At 40.8% G+C, this 23,743-nt stretch overlaps 1 protein-coding gene across 1 annotated transcript in view; it reads right to left on the bottom strand.

Annotated features, from left to right (window-relative positions):
* fndc7rs1 (fibronectin type III domain containing 7, related sequence 1) overlaps positions 1-23,743 on the bottom strand; it is a 65,447-nt gene that overhangs the window by 20,340 nt on the left and 21,364 nt on the right. The window contains exons 14-28 of the mRNA XM_065276976.2: positions 20,922-21,182; positions 18,397-18,657; positions 16,892-17,152; positions 16,488-16,754; positions 15,984-16,241; positions 14,039-14,305; positions 11,284-11,547; positions 9,536-9,796; positions 8,595-8,855; positions 7,093-7,353; positions 6,690-6,956; positions 5,905-6,162; positions 5,098-5,364; positions 3,026-3,289; positions 1,695-1,955 (exon numbers count right to left, since the gene is read on the bottom strand). Coding sequence (XP_065133048.2) covers positions 1,695-1,955; positions 3,026-3,289; positions 5,098-5,364; positions 5,905-6,162; positions 6,690-6,956; positions 7,093-7,353; positions 8,595-8,855; positions 9,536-9,796; positions 11,284-11,547; positions 14,039-14,305; positions 15,984-16,241; positions 16,488-16,754; positions 16,892-17,152; positions 18,397-18,657; positions 20,922-21,182 — 3,939 coding nt within the window. The remainder of the gene's footprint in view (positions 1-1,694; positions 1,956-3,025; positions 3,290-5,097; positions 5,365-5,904; positions 6,163-6,689; positions 6,957-7,092; positions 7,354-8,594; positions 8,856-9,535; positions 9,797-11,283; positions 11,548-14,038; positions 14,306-15,983; positions 16,242-16,487; positions 16,755-16,891; positions 17,153-18,396; positions 18,658-20,921; positions 21,183-23,743) is intronic.

A 23,743-nucleotide genomic window follows, 5' to 3' on the forward strand; every position in this document is an offset into this window, starting at 1 on the left:
TGTGTTACACATCGTTGGAAATCTTAGAGACTACACTATGAGAATCTATGAATAACTCAAAATGCCCCAGATCCGACTTGTGTCCCTACTTTCTGTGATCGGTCACATATACAGTAACCACTACCTGTCCGCTAAAACCCATCCATCTGCTTTAGGCTATTTCTCCATTGATTATCCCTGCTCTCACCCACATTATCAAGTCATCTCTCTCCACTGGTACATTCCCTACAGCTTTTAAAGAGGCCCATATAACCCTGCTGCTGAAACACACACTTAATCCTGCAATGTTAGAAAACTACAGACTTCCCTTGATTGCCAAGACTCTCAAGCAGGCAGGTCATTTAGAGTATCCTGGAGAGGTGATGTCTCTAAACCCCAACGTCTCGATTATGGGGTACCTCAAGGCTCAGTGCTTGGACCACTGATCTTTTCTGTATTCATGACATCCCTAGGTTCTGTAACATGACTTTTCCTACCACTGTTATGTGGATGACACACAACTCCACTTATCATTCCAGCCTGACGATCCAACGGTTTCTAGCCACATCTCAGCATGTCTGAGTGACATTTCACTGTGAATGAAGGATCATCCACTACAGCTGAACCTTGCAAAGACAGAACTGCTTGTGATATCGACTGACCCTTAGATTCATCACAACCACTGGGTTCATGGACAAATTACACCTTTCAGGACAGCCAGAAACCTTGGAATGGTAGTTGATGATCAGCTTAGCATCACGGATCATGTTGCCAGCAACACCTGCTCTTGTAGATTTATCCTTTACAACAATAGACCGTTCCTATCTGAGCATGATACACAAGTCTTAGTCCAGGCACTTGTCCTGTCCAGATTTCACTATTGCAGTGCGCTACTGACCGGATTCCCAGCCTGCACAACAAAACCTCTACAGATGTTCAAGAATACAGCGGCAATAGAGATATTGCTCTGCTCCTGGATTTTAAAACCACCAGTGGTTCAGCACCCTTTACCTTCACTCACTTAAACAGAGTTATGTACCCTCTAGATCCCTGCGCTTTACCAACAAGCAAGTCTTGTCACATAACATAAATTTACATAACTTTTCTGTATCTGTTCCACAACTGTGGAATGATCTGCTGGTTGCCACAAGATCTGCTGATTCTGTACCAGTCTTTAAAAATCAGCTAAAACCCATCTCTTCCGCCTTCCTGACCACCTTACTTACTAATACAGAGTTTAATATCTTTTCTATTTTCCTATTTTTATCTTTTCTGTTCTTAAAAAGCAACTTTGTATTTGTTAGCTATGTATACTGTGCTAGGCTTGATGAGGCTAGTTTTTGTGCACTTATGTATTGCTGTTCTCGTGTTGTTCTAATTGTTTCTGTTCTTTACCTCATGTGTAAATGCTTTGGATAAAAGTGTCTGCTAAAGGATTAATGTGAAGTGAAAGTCTAAAGCAATGCTGAAATCGCTATGTGGGGTTTGGTCATCATAAACCAAGAGCCTGCCCAGCCTGGGTGATGTCAGCCAAGAACTAAAGTCATTTCAGAAACCAGTTTTTCTTTGGAATATTGTAAACTAATGAAATATGCACATTGAGACGAGAAGCATATATTAAAAAAAGGAAATAAGATTAATTTTGATTTTAAATACTCCAGAACTGGCATCAGAATCCATATAATACCCAGAATAATACTGCCTGTTTTTCTTACCTGTTGTGATATTTGGTCCAATGCCAATAGTGCTGTTGCAGGTCGTCCCCTCTGCCCTTGACTTGACTGTGCAGGTCTGTCCGCAGGGGATGTTAGTGATGTCACATCCTGTTGCATTAGTCCTGCAGGTGTATGTCTGTCCATTTGAACATTCCAGTGTGGTCCTATAAGAAACCGTTCCGTTGCTGCTAGACCAGGACACACTCACTGTGTTATTGCCGCAGTTAGTTATGGACTGGATATTCTGTGGAGGATATGGGGCTAAAGGAGAAAAAAATATGTCATTCTGTGCTGCTGTGATGACGACTAAATATACTGTATTATGCGTGCCTGTCCAGTAGATGGCGATGTTATCTTATAAAGAAGCATTAATAAACTCAGTATCTTGAGCAATACAAACACATGTAGGCCACCATCACTGTTTTGGTTATACTTGCGTATGTCTATAGACTGAATTTACAAATGCGCATTACATGATTTCATATTTTCATTGGCTCAGTGTTTCCATATGACAATAAACTCTTCAATATTGAAGTGAAGTCACCGTTATCACAGATTCCAAAACGCGTAGTTTACACTGAGAGGAGGAAGCGTGGTTATCAAAAATGTACACTTTGAAACTTGTGACCCCAAAACGCAGTTGTTGTGTAAATGATGCCAAATCGCATTAATACTTTAACCATTTATGTCATGTAAATTGTGATTTTTTTTTTTGAGATTTAAAAAAATGAGATTTTTAGGATTTCTCATTAGTTATTGTAAAGTATCTATTTATGAAGCTTTTATTCAAAGCGACTTACAGTGCATTACAAGGTATGGATTTAATCAGTATGTGTGTTCCCAGGGTTCAAACCCACAACCTTTTGCGCTGCTAACGCAATGATCTGCCATTGAGCTACCACTGAGCTATACAGCAACAAGTAATCATGTAATCATCCTGATTTAAAATCCTAAATATCAAACATGTTTGATATGTTTAGGACGGCCCCAGTTTGCTTGTTAGCACATCATGATGTGTAAGATTTGATCTGTAAACATCACACATTATATTATAATCTAAGCCAAACGTCGGAACCGATTGGGGTGCAGGACCTGATATTCTTTTGGATTTTTTTGAGGGGGTAATCTGGGTAGATCTGGGCACATAATCCGGTATTGTGAACCCGTCCTTAGTCACAGTCAACTTCCAAGTACATTACCCTAGTCCTTAGTCCCTCCATTAAAAGTTATTCATTTGAATAATTAATTTGCCAGATAAAATTGTCTGATCGTTTAGAAATGTTATAGGTCAACATAAGGCACTTTGTACTTGTGAGACAGATTGCTGTTACCTGTCTGTCTCTGCAGTGTGTTGCTTGCAGTGGTGCACTGGCCTTGTGATGCGTTCACACCAAACGTGTACGTCTGACCACACTGCAGTCCGTCCACTACACAGGATTGACCGTTTAAAGGTCCGCAGCCCAGTCGGACACCCTGAGTGTTCACTGCGCTGACTGAGACCACAACTCCACTCAACGCTGAGCCGGACCACGTCACCATAGCGGACCGAGAACTACAGTTCAGAACAGCGTCAGACAGAACCGGTGCACACGGTGCTAAGAGAGATAAGGAGATGAGAGATGATTTTCAAATAGTCTGTTGTACATGACAGAAGTTACAATAATACCATATTTTCTGAACATAGTTACACTACAATTACGGTAATGCAACGTATAGTACTTTGGAATACTGTGTAATTTAAAATGCATAGTACAGTGGTGTGAAAAAGTTTTGCCCCCTTCCTGATTTTTGTTTTGCATGTTTGTCACACTTTAATGTTTCAGAACATGAAACAGATTTAAATATTAATCAAAGATAACAAGTTAACATAACATGCAGTTTTTAAATAAAGGTTTTGATTATAAAGAGAAAACAAAATCCAAACCCACACGGCCCTGTGTGATAAAGTGTTTGCCCCTAAACCTAATAACTGGTTGGGCCACCCTTAGCAGCAACAACTGCAATCAAGTGTTTGCAATAACGTGCAATGAGTCTGTTACAACGATGTGGAGGAATTTTGGCCCACTCATCTTTGCAGAATTGTTGTAATTCAGCCACATTGGAGGGTTTTCTAGCATGAACTGCCTTTTTAAGGTCATGATACAGCATCTCAATACGATTGAGGTCAGGACTTTGAATAGGCCACTTCAAAGTCTTCATTTTGTTTTTCTTCAGCCATTCAGATGTGGACTTGCTGGTGTGTTTTGGATCATTATCTTGCTGCAGAACCCAAGTTCACTTCAGCTTGAGGTCACAAACAAACGGCCATACATTCTCCTTCAGGATGTTTTGGTAGACAGCAGAATTCATGCTTCCATTTATCACAGCAAGACTTCCAGGTCCTGAAGCAGCAAAACAGCCCAAGACCACCCCACCACCACCATATTTTACTGTTGGTATGATGTTCTTTTTCTGAAATGATGTGTTACTTTTATGCCATACATGATGGGACACACCTTCCAAAAAGTGAAACTTTTGTCTCGTCGGTACACAGAGTATTTTCCCAAAAGTATTCATTAAGATGTTTTCTGGCAAAACCGAAACGGGCCTTTATGTTCTTTTTACAGCGTTTTTTGTCTTTGAACTCTGCCATGCAGGCCATTTTTGCCCAGTCTCTTTCTTGTGGTGGAGTCATAAACACTGACCTTAACTGAGGCAAGTGAGGCCTGCAGTTCTTAGGATGTTGTTGTGAGGTCTTTTGTGACTTCTTGGATGAGTTGCCGTTGTGTTCTTGGGGTATTTTTGGGGTAATTCAAGCACTTTTTCAAACAGAGCCATGTGGGTTTGGATTCTGTTTTCCCTTCATAATAAAAACCTTCATTTAAAAACTGCATGTTGCATTTACTTGTGTTATCTTTTAATTAATATTTAAATTTGTTTGATGATTTGAAACATTTAAGTGTGACAAACATGCAAAAAATCAAAAAGGGGGCAAACATTTTTTCACACCATTATATGTATATGGTAATCCTACAGTACCATGGTACATAACAGTGGCAATAATATTTGGACACTTATGATATACTTAAAAATGGATAGAAAATGGATGAAGATGTTTGTAGTATATTAAATAAATATTTTTTCAAGTACCATTTATTTTAAAGTTTGATTGCTCAGGCACCCTTTTCGGGCATAACATTTAAAATATTTTAAGTAATTAAAAATTTGTTATCTGCAGTAATGTGCCTGTTAAAGTGTCCAAATACTTCTGTTTTTAAGTACTATGGTATTAGCATCTGAAACATCACATTAACGTGGCCACCACAGTGCATTTTGTAAGATGAAGTCTGACTCTGAAGTGTAGACAAAATTTCGCTTTAGTATAATTTTATACAGTTTAGTATAGTGTCTAAGTTACTCTAACCTGTGGTAAAGTTGGACATCATGTTGGCTGTAGTACTACAGTTGTTTCTGGTAGCAGTGACGCTGATGTTGTATTGACTGCCACACTGTAGATTGGTAAGAGTGCAGTTTGAGTTTGTTGTATTACACTCCACACCAGCAGAGGACCCTGTGGTGCCATTGGCTCTCGCTGTATATTGAACTCCAGGTATAGAGGTCCAGGACACTAAGGCGGTGTTAGAAGAGCAGTCCAACAACACAGCTGAGACTGAACTGGGTGGACAGGGCCCTATAGAGGAGGAAAAAACTAAAACTTTTTAAAGGATATTTTTTATAATCGTTCTGAATATGATCTCTAACAAAATCCCTTCACAAAAATGCAATTATTTCATCTTTTCGACAAAAAATTTGTAAAAAATAGACATGATGAAAGTTTTATTCCTGTTTTGTTTGTTTGTTTGTTTGTTGTATATTGTTTTATTGAAAGCAGAGGTTCTGCCCTTTTTAATTTGATATATTTGTATGTTTATATATTTTTCGAAGAAAATTTTCCTGGAAGGCATTTTGTAAAACTTTTGTGAAAATCACAAAAAATACTTAAGATTAACATGAGATGTGTTTTATGTGAGCCTTAATGTAACACTGAATGTGTTTTGCTGAAGTCATATCATCTAAGATGGCATTAATGTGAGTAAATAATGGGGTAATTACAACTTTCCTATGAATTACTCCTTTAATATGTGTATGTCCTGTAATATTTATTCTGCAGGATTGTTTTATTTCAAATGTTAGTCACCGTGGACATATGTTTGTCTGAATGATACTGTACCTGCTGTTATCTGACTGGTCACACTCTTGGCGGTACAGCCGTTGCCCTGAGCGGCCACAGTGATGTTATAGGTTTGTCCACAGCTGATGGCAGGAATAACGCAGGATGTGGATGTTGAGTTACACGTCAGATTACCAGCCGTGGATACAGCTTTAGCACAGTAACTCAGTGATCCGTTACTTGACTGCCAGCTGATGCGAACAGCACCTGTTTGACAGTCTAACAGCTGACTGACCACAGACTCAGGAGCGCAGGGTGCTGAAAGACAAAAGCATAGTGTTCATTTAGTATGTTATATGAGCTCTTTCAGATTAAATACAACATCTAAGGCAGGGGTGTCAGTGCTCGGTCCTGGAGGGTCGGTGTCCTGCAGAGTTTAGCTACAACCCTAATCAAACACAGCTGAAGCAGCTAACTAAACATACTAGAAACTTTTAGGCAGGTGTGCTAAGATTGGAGCTGAACTCTCTTGGTCAGTCAAGGTTGTGAAAAAGTCTCAATCTGCCCTACCAGTACACCATCAGAACCTGTTTTCAGCACATCTGGAAACATTATAACCCCAAAAAGATTTCTCACTTGAACCAAGTTTTGTTTTACGGATGGAAGTGCTACAGTACCCACGTAGACGCCGATCCCGTGGGTGCTCCAGGGCTGGGCTCAAGCACCCACCACACGCACAAATATTCTAAAACCACCGCACCACCACGGTGAATTGATGCATTACCAACGCAGGGGTAAAATACTGCCATGCTCACAGCCATACAGTACAGACCATTAAGCCTTACCTGTGATCAGAGAGCCAGTCATCTGTGAGCTGGCATTGCACGTCTGTCCAAGAGTCTGTACGGTCACCGCATACACATCACCACACTGCAGAGAGCTCAGCACACAGTTTGTGATGGAGCTGTTGGAGACACAGGTAGCCCTGTTACCACGAGATGAAAGGGCAGATACAGCAAAACCCTGAGCTCCTGTCCCATTCTGCCACGACACAGTGGCTGTCCCACGCACACAGTCCAATGTTGCATTGATGGAGCTGGCTGCACAAGGAACTGTGGGTAAAAAAAATACTAAGAATCAGAACATTTAATCAGATTACAGTCTTTTCATATGCATTTCATAAGCTATTTAAACAAACAGTAAGCAGACAAAGGACATATAATACAATTAATTTATGTTTATAGATACCTGACTGGGTACTAGCAGTAGTGCTGGGAGTGCTGGTGCACAGATTATCAGATGCGATCACATTAACGGAGTACACCTGACCACAGCTCAGTCCTGTGATATTACACTGTGAGCCTGAAGACTGGCAGGTGGTGGACAGGCCACTTGTGTCCCGTAAAGTGGCTGTGTAGTTCTGTCCACCTGCACTAGGTGTCCACGAAACCACTAATGCATTCAATCCACAGTCCACAGTGGGCAGGACATTCTGTGGGGTGCAAGGCACTAGAATAAAAAAAAGAGAGAAACTGTTCGTCTTAATTGGTTCTGACTGTTGTGTGATAGCTGATCAGTTTGTATTCGTTTTAATTCTTTAACACTTTAATTGCCTTGATGAGTGTAGTTGTCTTTTCTCTGTTGACATATTTCTAGGGCAACAACAATTACAGTGGCAAGAAAACCCCTAGGAATTAACTGGTTTTCTACAGTGATTTGCCATAAAATATGATCTGATCCTCATTTAGGTCACAACAATAGACAAACATCATGTGCATAAGCTGACAACACACCAATAATTCTTGTTTCTATGTGTCTTTAAACATTTTAACTGTCGTTAAAAAGCATCATCTCTTATGAACCATGCCTTAACAGGAGGAGCTCTCTAAAGAGATCCGATCAACAGTTGTTGCACTCCATAAGGCTGAAACGTGATACAAAACAATTTCAAAATATTAAGACATCTATCAGTTCGACAAATTGTCTATAAATAGAGACAGTTTAATACTGTAGCTACCCTTTCTAGAAGTGCGCGCTAGTGATGGGTCGTTCATGAACGATTCGTTCATTTTGAACGAATCTTTAGTATGACTCGGGAGTAATGAGTCGTCTCGGAGGGTGATAAGTTCATTTTGTGTTCACCGTGCTGCATACTGTAGCCTTATATTGGAAAAGATCGAATGACTCGAGTCAAACCCGAAAAACCTGAGACATGAACTCATTACTTTTGTTTCCGGACGGCATACATAGCCTGTAGGAGTTTGTCATGCGACAGAAGATATAAGATACAAAAAAACTGTGATGATTTGTACGAAATCTTTCCCCTTGGCGTGCACACCTAACTAACTAATCATGATTTTCATAATCGGTTATTTTATAAATTAGTTGTTGCAGCCTTACATATTTACTATTGAAACATAGTTTGAAGAGCTTATAGTAGACAATAAACTTTTGCAGCCATGAATCATGCTTTAGATTATACTTTTGCTTGTCGAAAGTGTATTTCGTTTGTTTTAAGAAAAAGAGACCGCATGTGTTTTAGATGATTTCTCCCATTAGTGTATATACATGTGGTCAAAATTTTTATTCACTGCCAAAGTGAATAGATACCTTAAAATACATATAGTGCAAAATATTACACAAAGTATGTGCAAAGTAAGTTGCAGTGGACCAAAATGTGTGGCTACTGAAAAGATTCCCAAAAAGTAGACGAACAGAACAACAAGGTTGGTGAGTTTTTGGATTGTTACCTGTTTGGATCTGTACAGGTGCACTGGCATCACTGCTGTAGTTTGTGCCTACAGCCCTCACTGTGATCGTGTATCGCTGTCCGCAGGTCAAAGGTGAAAGGACGCATGAGGTGGACGCTGAGGTGCAGTTAACCGATTGGCCATTAACACTGCTGGCTGTCACTGAGTAAAGCACCGCCCCTTGGCTACTCCCCCAGGTTACTGTTGCTGTGTTACTGCTACAGTTCACATTGGCAGATACATTTTGTGGTGCGCATGAAGCTGGATAAATGACACACAATGATTGGCTCAGTGTTAATGTCAACATGAAATGAAATACATTTGCTCATTTTACAATAATGTGATGCATTACATGTTGTATTTGATGGTCAAACATGGGTGTTGATGTGAAAGACCACTCCTTAAATTTACAACAGACATTTTCAGTTGCCTTCTAGCCTCAGATCCGTAATTATGAACGTTGATCATTATGTCATAATATTGCCAAAACTACTGGTGTATTAACGTTAACCATTATTAAAATTGTGTCATTATTATAGTATGCAACATTACCCACTGACATTACCAACTGGCATACATACAGTAAACATTACCAACTACCTGCTCGCTAGATCCCCATTTTTTCTATTGTTTACCTCACTTGTAAGTCGCTTTGGATAAAAGAGTCTGCTAAATGCCTAAATGTTAAAGAATAGTAAAAGTCTAAAGCAATGCTTAAATCACTATGTGGCGTTTGGTCATCATGAACCAGCAGCTTGGCCAGCCTGGGTGATGTCAGCCAAGAACTAAAGTCATTTCAGAAACCAGTTTTTCTTTGGAACATTGTTAACTAATAAAATATGCACACTGAGACCAGAAGAATATATTAAGAAAGTAAATACGATTATTTTAATTTCAAATGCTCCAGAAATAACACCATGTTAACCGCCTATTTTTCTTACCTGTTGTGATATTTGGTCCAATGCCAATAGAGCTGTTACAGGTCGTCCCCTCCGCCACTGACTTGACTGCGCAGGTCTGTCCGCAGGGCATGTTAGTGATGTCACATCCTGTTGCATTAGTCCTGCATGTGTATGTCTGTCCATTTGAACATTCCAGTGTGGTCCTATAAGAAACCGTTCCGTTGCTGCTAGACCAGGACACACTCACTGTGTTATTGCTGAAGTTTGTTATGGACTGGATATTCTGTGGAGGATATGGGGCTAAAGAAGAAAAAAAATACTGTAGTGTAGTGAAGAACAGATTTTCCTGTGCTTTTGAAAGAATTAACATATGCACGTCAACCCTTTCAAAAAGATCATAATTTGCACGGATCCGCAAAGTCGATTAAATATTCTGTAATAAGCATGATAGGCCAGTAGATGGCGAAGTTTTCTTGTAAAGAAGCACCACACTCCTGTAGAAAATTCTTATAAAAAGCGATAAATACAAACTATCAAGACGGCAAATGCATCAAGCTGTTTTGTTTGGGCAAACAATGAGGTAGGTTTATTAGTACCATAATGCTCGTTTACACCAGCCGCGGTAGATGCGTCAAGCGTGAGTGATTTCAATGTTAAGTCAATGTGAAGACGCGTTGACGCGCGTATGGAGGACTCGCGGTGCGGATGAGGGGTTTGGCACAGCGCGGTAGACTTAATTCCGCCTCATTGGCGTGAATTGAGCGCCTGGCGTGGTACGCGAGAATGGTGCTTTTTGTCCATTTTGTGTTTGACGGGAATTTGCGGCTGACGCTCCAGTTGAAAAATGTGAGCTTTAGCGTTTTTTGTCCGCGCGTCTATTTAGCTCTAGACATGCAAATGCATTCAAACTGTTCAAGCGGCAAACTAAGTGCGGTAGACATGATTTTACTGCCTTAAACGCGGTTGGTGTAAACGCAGCATTAGACTACATTTACACTGCCTGTTTGAAGTGAATCAATTCCAATTTTTCAATCGGATATTCCCATGTCAAGACGTGCCATGCGTCATTGAAAATGTGACACTGGCAAATGACATCAACTCAGGTGGACAGCAACTCTTCAGCAGCACAAATAATTGGTTATAGTCAACAAATCAAAATTGGGCATCAAGGTCTGCAGTGTAAATTTAGCCTAAGCGACCCTGGATTATAAGGTGAAAACAATTGTCAACTTTTTTGGAGAAGCACTAATAAACTCAGTATCTTGAGCAGCACAAACAAATGTAGGTCACCATCACTGTTTTGTTTATATTCTCGCATGCCTATAGACAGTTTTTGAAAATACTTGCAACAACGCTTATGCAGCACTGTACTATATGTTGAGCAGCAGACGTGAGCCTGTGTGCACAATCAAGCACGAGCAGAGGAAGAGAGTCTCTCACTTTACGCTGGTTAATTTGATAGCGTCATCAAAGACCTCACTGTTCGGTAAAATATATTCGGCCTTTTCACTTATTTGACTGAACACTGAAAATAATTATTTTGATATTTTCCAACCTAATCATTTCGATTGCCAAACATTCAGTGCATCCCTACTCTAGTCCTCATTACTGAAATCCCTCCTTCGTAGTAATTCAATTGAATTTATTCGCCAGATAACATTGTTTGATTGTTTAGAAACGTTATAACGCGTTTCGTCTTGACATGAGGCACTTTAATATGAGGTTTTATTACACTGTAGATCGTACAGCAGAATGAAAGAAGTGTTTGTGAGATAGATTGCTGTTACCTGTCTGTCTCTGCAGTGTGTTGCTTGTACTGGTGCACAGGCCTTGTGTTGCGTTCACACCAAACGTGTACATCTGACCACACTGCAGTCCGTCCACTACACAGGATTGACCGTTTAAAGGTCCGCAGCCCAGCCGGACACCCTGAGCGTTCACTGCGCTTACAGAGACCACAACTCCACTCGATGCTGAGCCGGACCACGTCACCAAAGCGGACCGAGAACTACAGTTCAGAACAGCGTCAGACAGAACCGGTGCACACGGTGCTAAGAGAGATAAGGAGATGAGAGATGATTTTAAATAGTCTGTTGTACATGACATAAGTTACAATAATAGCATCTTTTTTAATATAGTTACACTATGAAGTGAAATACTGTTTATTATAAAATGGATTGTATATGAATACTTATTACACGGCTCTCTGGAATGCTTGATTCTGATTGGTCAGTTGAGACATTTGCAGGTTCGTTCTTTTCGAATAATAACCGCTCCAAAATAATAACGCATAGCCGGTACTCCTTTTACGAGTAAGATCGCTCCGCGCCAATAAAGATCAATAAAGATTACTGTCTGTTTGGCGCCATCTTGTGACAAACACTGGACAACCACGACAAGACACAGAGAGCTTACTGAGACTGAACTTGACAAAATAGAGCATGACAGCTACGAAGCCAACACACAAAAAAATACAGAATGGGCATTAAAACTTCTCAAAGACTGGCTAAAAGAGAAAAAAATGGAGACAGACAAGTATGAAGCAGAGGATCTTAATAAGGTATTACGATCATTTTATGCATCTGTGCAAAGTTTCGGGGAAGGATAAAAATGTTAATTTAAAACAAATATGCCAATAAAATGTTTCAAATTCATATTCATGTCCAGTTTTTTTTCTTATGTGACAAGTAGCCGTGTAATAAGCGGGATAATGTAGAGTCAGCCGGTAGTTATCGGGAAATAAGCCCCTTCAGTGTGATACAAGACCCTCCGCTTCGCGTCGGGTCCTGATCACACTGTCGGGGCTTATTTCCCGATAACTACCGGCTGCCTCTACATTATCCCTTACATAACAGTGGCAAAAATATTTGGACACTTCTGTTACACTTAAAAATAAAATGGATTAAAATGGTAAAAGATGTTTATAGTAAGGGAGAGTGGGGTAAGTTGTCACACTTTTCACACTGTTTAACATTTACTTTACAATGGTATAAATCTCACACCAAATGAAAGAAGGAAGTCTTGGGCACATATGTTGAATTCATTACATTTTCATATCTTATCTCATTACGGAGTTGTAGACTGTTGAATAGAGAATGTTCACTTGTGACAATTTGCCCCATCAACAGGTAAATTGTCACACTAGAGTATCTGAAAAGAACAACACAACTTAATTGTGATTTTTAATTTCAATTTTTAATTTCAAACCAGAACTGGAAATATTAACTCAAGGGCTTTTCATACTGCATTAGGGGCTTCTTTGTTCTAAACCCTGCTTTTAAACCTACAGTAGGTTAAGGATAGTTTCACACTTGTAATTTGGAAGTGGGGTTATCCCTGAAATTAACCCAGGGTTCAAATGTTATGACCCCAATTAAACACAGCTGAAGCAGCTAATCAAGGTGTTCAGGGTTGCTTGACCTAGGGTTTAGAAATACACAGTGTGTCAGATTATGAATACCCAGGGTTGTCTTTTAACCCCTGGTTAAGTACGAACATTGTGAAACGTGAGACAGATAACCCAGGATTCTGTTAACCTGGGGTTTAAAATAACCCAAGGTTTAGAATAGTAAATAAACAAATAAATAGTAATAAAACTAGTTCCGGTGTAAAAAGCATGTGACAACTTGCCCCAATGTCATTAAGACAACTTGCCCCAAACTAACATGTGTGCTAATGTTGACTAAATCTCAAGGTAAGCTCAACATAGCATGTCAGATAAGGTATCAAAAGATACGTTATTCTTTCTTCTATTTATGCAAAATAATAATTTTTAACATTCATACCTAACAAAGATGTATTGCATAAAATGTAAAGTGCATATTTTTTACTTTTAAAGCCAAAAATATAAGAAAATTGTGCTAACATCAGATTAGAGTGATCTTGACCAAATGTGAACATGAAGTTGACTATAGAAGTTGTCGTCACACAAAGTGATTTTTGTAAATTTGGTTCCCATTGTGATGTCAGAAGGGGATCTTATTATAATAATACCACCCCTTAATCTGCACTATCCATCCATGACACTGCCATTTAGTGCAGAAAGAGAGGGAGAAAATAATTGACAGCACAAGAGTTTCAATTTCAACAAACCACCATTATGCCGATTAGTGTTTGCATTTCATCAGCTGATTTGCATTTTAAAGGACACGCCCAAAAACGTCACATTTTTGTTCATACCTATGAAGTGGCAACTATGCTATAATAAATGATCTATATGGTATTTTGAGCTAAAACTTTACATACGCACTCTGGGGACTAGGCCTAGCAAACTTAATTTAAAGATCCGGGTGAAAGATCCGAGTGAGTCATGACTCAAACAGGTCTACTGGGGACACCAAAGATTTAATTTACGTCTTAAAAAGTCTTGTGAAATGTCCCCTTTAAAGTGTCCAAATACTACTGTTTTAAAGTACTATGATATAAGCATCTGTAACATCACTTTAACATGGTCACCACAGTGCATTTTGCAAGAGGATGTGAACTGTAGACAAAATTTCAGTTTATTATAATTTTAAAATGGAGTGTGTAAGTCACCCTAACCTGTGGTAAAGTTGGACATCATGTTGGCTGTACTACTACAGTTGTTTCTGGTAGCAGTGACGCTGATGTTGTATTGACTGCCACACTGTAGATTGGTAAGAGTACAGTTTGAGTTAGTTGTATTACACTCCACACCAGCAGAGGACCCCGTGGTGCCATTGGCTCTCGCCGTGTATTGAACTCCAGGTATAGAGGTCCAGGACACTAAGGCGGTGTTAGAAGAGCAGTCCAACAACACAGCAGAGACTGAACTCGGTGGACAGGGCCCTATAGAGGAAAAAGACAGCCTATTAAAGCAAAGTAAAAATCAGCCCATTATTCACTCACCTTAATGCCATCACAGGTGTATATGACTTAGTTTTTAGCTGAATACATTGAGAGTTATATTAAATAATATCCTGGCTCTTCCTAGCTTTGTAATGGCATTAAAAGTCCCATTAAAAGTCCATCTATTATTAGAAAAAGATTCCATGTCAGTGTGTAAGACAGTCACTGGTTCTTGCGAGTCTTGTTACTAAACGTCATGTTGGAAGACCCAGCCTCGACTCATCTTCAATGATTTAACTGAAGGAAAGAGGTTGTTCCCCAAAATATTGCAATACATGGCCCCGATCATCCTCTCCTTAATACAGTGCAATCGCCCTGTCCCATGTGCAGAAAAACACCTCCAAAGCACGATGCTACCACCCCCATGTTTCATAGTAGGGATGGTGTTCTTGGGATGGTACTCATCATTCTTCTTCCTCCAAACACATTTAGTGGAATTATTACGAAAAAGTTCTATTTTGGTCTCATCTGACCACATGACTTTCTCCCATGACTCCTCTGGATCATCCAAATGGTCATTGGCAAACTTAAGATGGGCCTGGACATGTGCTGGTTTAAGCAGGGGAACCTTCCGTGCCATGCATGATTTCAAACCATAACGTCTTAGTGTATTACCAATACGGTGGTCCCAGCTCTTTTTAGGCCATTGACCAGCTCCTCCCGTGTAGTTCTAGGCTGATTTATCAACTTTCTTAGGATCATTAAGACCCCACGAGGTGAGATCTTCCATGGAGCCCCAGTCTGAGGGAGATTGACAGTCATGTTTAGCTTCTTCCATTTTCTAATGATTGCTCTAACAGTGGGCCTTTTTTCACCAAGCTGCCTGGCAATTTCCCCGTAGCCCTTTCCAGCCTTGTGGAGGTGTACAATTTTGTCTCTGGTATCTTTGGACAGCTCTTTGGTCTTGGCCATGTTAGTAGTTGGCTTCTTATTGATTGTATGGGATGGACAGGTGTCTTTATGCAGCTAACGACCTCAAACAGGTTCATCTAATTAAGGATAATAAATGGAGTGGAGGTGGACATTTTAAAGGCAGTCTAACATATCTTTGAGGTACAGAATTCTAGCTGATAGACAGGTGTTCAAATACTTATTTGCGGCTGTATCATACAAAAAAATAGTAAAAAAATCATACATTGTGATTTCTGGATTTTTTTTAGATGATGTCTCTCACAGTGGACATGCACCTATTATGACAATTTCAGACCCCTCCATGATTTCTAAGTGAGAGAACTTGCAAAATAGCAAGTTGTTTAAATACTTATTTTCCTCACTGTACATACTGAGGTAGAGCCGTTGTTACATAATTTTTTTATCTAGATGTGTATACATTTAAAAGGCAGGCTATTGATTGCTAAATACGCTATAATATGAAAAAAAATATAATGCATGGGCTTTAAACTGCGGCCACTATTCAATGCCATGCAGAATATGATTTAAATAAATCTAAAGGGCGGTTTCTCAGGTAGGGTTTAAATGAATCCAGGACTAGTCCTTGGTTATATTAGGACATTTAAGTAGTTCTTTTTAAATATTTATATTTATTCTAAAGGATTTTTTTATTTTGAATGTTAGTCACAGTGGCTGTGAGCCTATCTTTGTCTGAATGATACTGTACCTGCTGTTATCTGACTGGTCACACTCTTTGCGGTACAGCTGTTGCCCTGAGCGGCCACAGTGATGTTATAGGTTTGTCCACAGCTGATGGCAGGAATAACGCAGGATGTGGATGTGGAGTTACACGTCAGATTACCAGCCGTGGATACAGCTTTAGCACAGTAACTCAGTGATCCGTTACTTGACTGCCAGCTGATGCGAACAGCACCTGTTTGACAGTCTAACAGCTGACTGACCACAGACTCAGGAGCGCAGGGTGCTGACAGACAAAAGCATAGTGTTCATTTAGTATGTTATATGAGCTCTTTCAGATTAAATACATCATCTAAGTCAGGGGTGTCAGTGCTCATTCCTGGAGGGCCGGTGTCCTGCAGAGTTTAGCTACAACCCTAATCAAACACAGCTAAACAGCTTATTTAAAAAAAACTTTAAAAGCACCTTCAATAAATGACATTAAGGCTACGTTTCTAATTCAGTTACACACATTTAATCCACTAAGGCTCACCTGTGATCAGAGAGCCAGTCATCTGTGCGCTGGCATTGCACATCTGTCCAAGAGTCTGTACAGTCACCGCATACACATCACCACACTGCAGAGAGCTCAGCACACAGTTTGTGATGGAGCTGTTGGAGACACAGGTAGCCCTGTTACCACGAGATGAAAGGGCAGATACAGCAAAACCCTGACCTCCTGTCCCATTCTGCCACGACACAGTGGCTGTCGCACGCACACAGTCCAATGTTGCATTGATGGAGCTGGCTGCACAAGGAACTGTGGGTAAAACAAATACTAAGAATCAGAACATTTAATCAGATTACAGTCTTTTCTTATGCATTTCATAAGCTATTTAAACAAACAGTAAGAAGGACAAAGGACATAGATTATAATTAGTTTATGTTTATAGATACCTGACTGGGTACTGGCAGTAGTGCTGGGAGTGCTGGTGCACAGATTATCAGATGCGATCACATTAACGGAGTACACCTGACCACAGCTCAGTCCTGTGATATTACACTGTGAGCCTGAAGACTGGCAGGTGGTGGACAGGCCACTTGTGTCCCGTAAAGTGGCTGTGTAGTTCTGTCCACCAGCACTAGGTGTCCACGAAACCACTAATGCGTTCAATCCACAGTCCACAGTGGGCAGGACATTCTGTGGGGTGCAAGGCACTAGAATAGAAAAAGAGAGAAACTGTTCGTCTTTATTGGTTCTGACTGTTGTGTCATAGCTGATCAGTTTGTATTAGTTTTGATACTTTAACACTTTAATTGCCTTGATGAGTGCTGTTGTCTTTTATCTTTTGACATATTTCCAGGGCAACAACAATTACAGTGGCAAGAAAACCCCTAGGAATTAACTGGTTTTCTACAGTGATTTGCCATAAAATATGATCTGATCCTAATTTAGGTCACAACAATAGACAAACATCATGTGCATAAGCTGACAACACACAAATAATTCTAGTTTCTATGTGTCTTTAAACATTTTAACTGTCGTTAAAAAGCATCATCTCTTATGAACCATGCCTTGACAGGAGGAGCTCTCTAAAGAGATCCGATCAACAGTTGTTGCACTCCATAAGGCTGAAAAGTGATACAAAACAATTTCAAAATATTAAGACATCCATCAGTTGACAGTTCGACAAATTGTCTTTAAATAGAGACAGTTTAATACTGTAGCTACCCTTTCTAGAAGTGGGCACTAGTGATGGGTCGTTCATGAACGATTCGTTCATTTTGAACGAATCTTTAGTATTTCTCGGGAGTAATGAGTCGTCTCTCGGAGGGTGATAAGTTCATTTTGTGTTCACCGTGCTGCATAGCCTTATATTGGAAAAGATCGAATGACTCGAGTCAAACCCGAAAAACCTGAGACATGAACTCATTACTTTTGTTTCCGGACGGCATACATAGCCTGTAGGAGTTTGTCATGCGACAGAAGATATAAGACACAAAAAACCTGTGCTGATTTGTACGAAATCCTTCCCCTTGGCGTGCACACCTAACTAACTAATCAGGATTTTCATAATCGGTTATTTTATAAATTAGTTGTTGCAGCCTTACATATTTACTATTGAAACATAGTTTGAAGAGCTTATAGTAGACAATAAACTTTTGCAGCCATGAATCATGCTTTAGATTATACTTTTGCTTGTCGAAAGTGTATTTCGTTTGTTTTAAGAAAAAGAGACTGCATGTGTTTTAGATGATTTCTCCCATTAGTGTATATACATGTGGTCAAAATTTTTATTCACTGCCAAAGTGAATAGATACCTTAAAATACATATAGTGCAAAATATTACACAAAGTATGTGCAAAGTAAGTTGCAGTGGACCAAAATGTGTGGCTACTGAAAAGATTCCCAAAAAGTAGACGAACAGAACAACAAGGTTGGTGAGTTTTTGGATTGTTACCTGATTGGATCTGTACGGGTGCACTGGCATCACTGCTGTAGTTTGTGCCTACAGCCCTCACTGTGATCGTGTATCGCTGTCCGCAGGTCAAAGGCGAAAGGACGCATGAGGTGGATGCTGAGGTGCAGTTAACCGATTGGCCATTAACACTGCTGGCTGTCACTGAGTAAAGCACCACTCCTTGGTTACTCCCCCAGGTTACTGTTGCTGTGTTACTGCTACAGTTCACATTGGCAGATACATTTTGTGGTGCGCATGAAGCTGGATAAATGACACAAAATCATTTGCTCAGTGTTAATGTCAACATGAAATGACATACATTTGCTCATTTTACAATAATGTGATGCATTACAGGGGGTACTTGATGGTCAAACCCGGGTGTGGATGTGAAAGACCACTCCTCAAATTTACAACAGTCATTTTCAGTTGCCTTCTAGCCTGAGATCAAAATCACCCAATTTCTCAGGGTAATGCTTCTTTTAAAAAATTTATTAATGTTGATCATTATGTCATAATATTGCCAAAACTACTGGTGTATTGACGTTAACCATTATTAAAATTATGGCATTATCTATAGTATGCCACATTACCCACTGGCATTACCAACTGGCATACATACAGTAAACATTTCTGACTAACTGCTCACTAGATCCCACCCATCTCCTTCATGTCATTTCTCCATCCTTTTATTTTTAACATTTTCACCTCATCTTTCTCCACTGGTTCATTTCCCACAGCTTTTAAAAAAAGCTTGTATAACCCTGTTGCTGAAGTAACCCACACTCAGACTGCCGCTCTCTAGGTCCAACCTTGCCTACCCCTGCTGTCAATCATCTGTAATGATCCCACTGAATCTATCTACACTTTTGACACTGTCAGTCACCACATCCTCCTGTTGACTCTCAAGCTATGGGTGTCTCTGGAATGGCACTACTATGGTTCAAGTTTTACCTCTCAGGCAGGTCAACCCCAATGTCTCAATAACGGGGTACCTCAAGGCTCAGTGTTGCACCACTGCTCTTTTCTATATACGTGACATCCCTAGGTTCTATAATTCGGAAAAATGGCTTTTCCTACCACTGCTATGCGGATGAACACCACTTGTTATTCCAGCCTGACAATCCAACAGTTTCTGTCAAACTTCTCACAATGGATGAAGGATTTTTTAAAATTATCCTTTTATTAGTCTTTTATAATGAAGGTAAAACAAAATCCAAACCCACATGGCCCTGTGTGAAAAAGTGCTTGCCCCCTAAACCTAATAACTGGTTGGGCCACCCTTAGCAGCAACAACTGCAGTCAAGCATTTGCGATAACTTGCGATGAGTCTGTTACAGCGCTGTGGAGGAATTTTGGCCCACTTATCTTTGCAGAATTGTTGTAATTCAGCCACATTGGAGGCTTTTCTAGCACGAACCGCCCTTTTAAGGCAATGCTACAGCATCTCAATACGATTGAGATCAGGACTTTGAATAGGCCACTCCAAAATCTTTATTTTGTTTTTCTTCAGCCATTCAGAGGTGGACTTGTTGGTGTGTTTTGGATTATTGTCCTGCTGTAGAACCCAAGTACACTTCAGCTTGAGGTCACGAACAGATGTCCATAGTCCTTCAGGATGTTTTGGTAGACAGCAGAATTCATGCTTCCATTTATCACAACAAGTCTTTCAGGTCCTGAAGCAGCAAAACAGCCCAGACCATCACCCTACCACCACTATATTTTACTGTTGGTATGATGTTCTTTTTCTGAAATATTTTTTATTACTTTTATGCCATACACGATGGGACACACACCTTCCAAAAAGTGAATTTTTTATCTCGTCAGTCCACAGAGTATTTTCCCAAAAGGCTTGGGGATCATCAAAATGTTTTCTGGCAAAACTGAGACAAGCCTTTGTGTTCTTTTTGTTCAGCACAGTTCTGTCTAACAAATATGACGCACTTTCAATAAAGATTAATGTTACTACGGGTGAAATGCTCCTTTAACTGAGACAAGTGAGGCCTGCAGTTCTTTGAATGTTGTTGTGGGGTCTTTTGTGACCTCTTGGATGAGTCATTGCTGCGCTCTTGAGGTAGGAGTCCCAAAGCTTTAGAAATTGCTTTATAACCATTGCCTGACTTCCTTTCTCATTTGTCCCTGAATTTCTTTGGATCTCAATGGGATGTGTAGCTTTTGAGGATCTTTTGGTCTACTTTACTTTGTCAGGCAGGTCCTATTAAGTGATTTCTTGATTGCAAACAGGTGTGGCAGTTATCAGGCCTGGATGTGGTTAGAGAAACTGAAGCACTTTAACACAGAGCCATGTGGGTTTGGATTCTGTTTTGCACTTCATAATAAAATCCTTCATTTAAAAACACAAGTTAACACAACATGCAGCTATCTTTGATTGATATTTAAAAAAAAAATTATGATCTGAAACATTAAAGTCTGACAAACATGTAAAAAAATTCAGGAAGGGGGGCAACATTTTTTCACTGTTCTTGTGTTCCAGAACTGCCACCATGTTAATCGTTGTTTTTTCTTACCTGTTGTGATATTTGGTCCAATGCTAATAGAGCTGTTACAGGTCGTCCCCTCTGCCACTGACTTGACTGCGCAGGTCTGTCCGCAGGGCATGTTAGTGATGTCACATCCTGTTGCATTAGTCCTGCATGTGTATGTTTGTCCATTTGAACATTCCAGAGTGGTCCTATAAGAAACCGTTCCGTTGCTGCTAGACCAGGACACACTCACTGTATTATTGCTGAAGTTTGTTATGGACTGGATATTCTGTGGTGGATATGGAGCTAAAGAAGAGAAAAATACTGTAGTGTAGTGAAGAACAGATTTCCTGTGCTTTTGAAAGAATTAACATATGCACGTCAACCCTTTCAAAAAGATCATCATTTGCACGGATCCGCAAAGTCGATTACATATGCTGTATTAAGCATGCCATGCCAGTAGATGGCGAAGTTATCTTGTAAAGAAGCACCACACTTCTGTCGAACATTCTTATAAAAAGCGATAAATACAAACTATCAAGACGGCAAATGCATCAAGCGGTTTTGTGTGGGCAAACAATGAGGTAGGTTTACTAGTACCATAATGCTGCATTTACACCACCCGCAGTAGATGCGTCAAGCGTGAGTGATTTCAATGTTAAGTCAATGTGAAGACGCGTTGACGCGCGTATGGAGGTCTCGCGGTGCGGATGAGGGGTTTGGCACAGCGCGGTAGACGTAATTCCACCTCATTGGCGTGAATTGAGCGCCTGGCTTTGGTGCTTTTTGTCCATTTTGTGTTTCAATAGTTCGCCTGCGCATTCAGATCTTAATGATTAATGGTAAACAAACTTGGCTTGCTGTCCTCGAAGGGAGCTCTACAGCTGAGCTCTGAACCTTCAGAGAGAGCGAACCTGAGGCAGGGGCTCGAGCCCCAAGTTCAACCCCCCCTTGCAACAGAAATGCACAGAGGAAGAAAGAGAGCAGTGAAGGAGGAGATGGGGAGGAGGAGGGATGCCGGAAAAACTGCAGCCGGACCCGGAGGCTGGAAGGCTGCCTTATATACGCCCATAATGATGATTGACAGATCTGAATGTTTAGGCTCCTCTCGAAACTACGTTTAGAACTACAATTGACGCGAATTTGCGGCTGACACTCCAAATGAAAAATGTGTACTTTGGCGGATTTTTCAGCGCGTCTATTTAGCTCTAGACACGCAAATGCATTCAAACTGTTCAAGCGGCAAACTAGGCGCGATAGACGTGATTTTGCCGCCTCAAGCGCGGTTGGTGTAAACACAGCATTAGACATCACTGCCTGTTTGAAGTGACTCAATTCCAATTTTTCGATCGGATATTCCCATGTCAAGACTTGCGTGGCGTCATTGAAAATGTGACACTGGCAAATGACATCAACTCAGGTGGACAGCAACTCTTCAGCAGCACAAATAATTGGTTATAGTCGACAAATCAAAATTGGGCATCAAGGTCTGCAGTGTAAATTTAGCCTAAGCGACCCTGGATTATAAGGTGAAAAAATTTGTCAACTTTTTTGGAGAAGCGTTAATAACACATGTAGGCCACCATCACTGTTTTGGATATAATCTCGCATGCCTATAAACAGTTTTTGAAAATACTTGCAACAACGTTTATGCAGCACTGTACTATATGTTGAGCAGCAGACGTGAGCCTGTGTGCACAATCAAGCACGAGCAGAGGAAAAGAATCTGGTTAATTTGATAGTGTCATCAAAGACCTAACTGTTCGGTAAAATGTATTCAACCTTTTCAATTATTTGACTGAACACTGAAAATAAATATTTAGCTATTATCTGTTATGATCCTGCCCTCCTGTCATAGTTATTCATAGTTGTTTAGTCATGTGGCAGGATCGTGGCAGTATCCATGTTTTGTGTTGTAGCACATGGCCTTTGTTTGGTCTTTGTGCTGCTGTGTCTCGTTTGTGTTCCCACCCCCTCGTCTCCTCGTTAGCTCTCCCATCAATGTTTGATTAGTTTCCACTGTTCCCTCTTGATTTGTTCCCTTATATAATGCCCTGTTGTCTAACATCCTGTGCTCGTGCGTTGCGTATTTAAATGTATTTGTCATGTCCTTGATCTTGTCGTCTGTCAGGTCTCCCCGGATCGCGAAGATCGGCTTGTGTCCAGTCCGTGTTTGGGTCGAGTCCAGTCTTGTTTGTTAAAAGTCAGTCCTGTCTAGTTTATATTATTTCTAGTACTGTTTTCCCCATCGTGGGTTTTTGCTTTGTGTTTGTCATTTATTAAAGTCTTGTTTCATGTTCCCCAACCTCATCTGCGATTGGGTTCGTTCCCCACTGTCTCGCTTGGTCGTGATAGAGCGACCAGGCGGGCAGTTCCTGACAGAACGCACGAGCCATTATAGAACCCAGCGGACGAGGCGCGGGTCAGCAGGAGCTGATCCGCGGTTGGTGGGTCCAACTCCATCGTTCAGCCCGTGGGGCCAACCGGCCACCCCAAGTATGGCCTGGAGCCCGGAGGGGAAGCCGTCGAGGGTCTTCGCCGGAGCCGAACGAGAGAGTGGGGAGGATTTCGCCAGCGCAGCCAGTACAGTCTCGACAGCTAGCTTCAGCCAGCCGGCGCAGCCACAGCTTCAGCCAGCCGGCGCAGCCACAGCTTCAGCCAGCCGGCGCAGCCACAGCTTCAGCCAGCCGGCGCAGCCACAGCTTCAGCCAGCCGGCGCAGCCACAGCTTCAGCCAGCCGGCGCAGCCTGTACTGCCATTGCAGGAGCTGCAGTTTTAGCAGTCACTGCAGTTTTGTTTCATGTCAGTATTTCCAGTCCTTGTCAAGTTTGTCATGCCCCTTTGTCAAGACTTTCCAGATCCCTTGT

Source organism: Paramisgurnus dabryanus, chromosome 6, assembly GCF_030506205.2.
Source record: "Paramisgurnus dabryanus chromosome 6, PD_genome_1.1, whole genome shotgun sequence".
Classification (NCBI taxonomy): Eukaryota; Metazoa; Chordata; class Actinopteri; order Cypriniformes; family Cobitidae; genus Paramisgurnus; species Paramisgurnus dabryanus.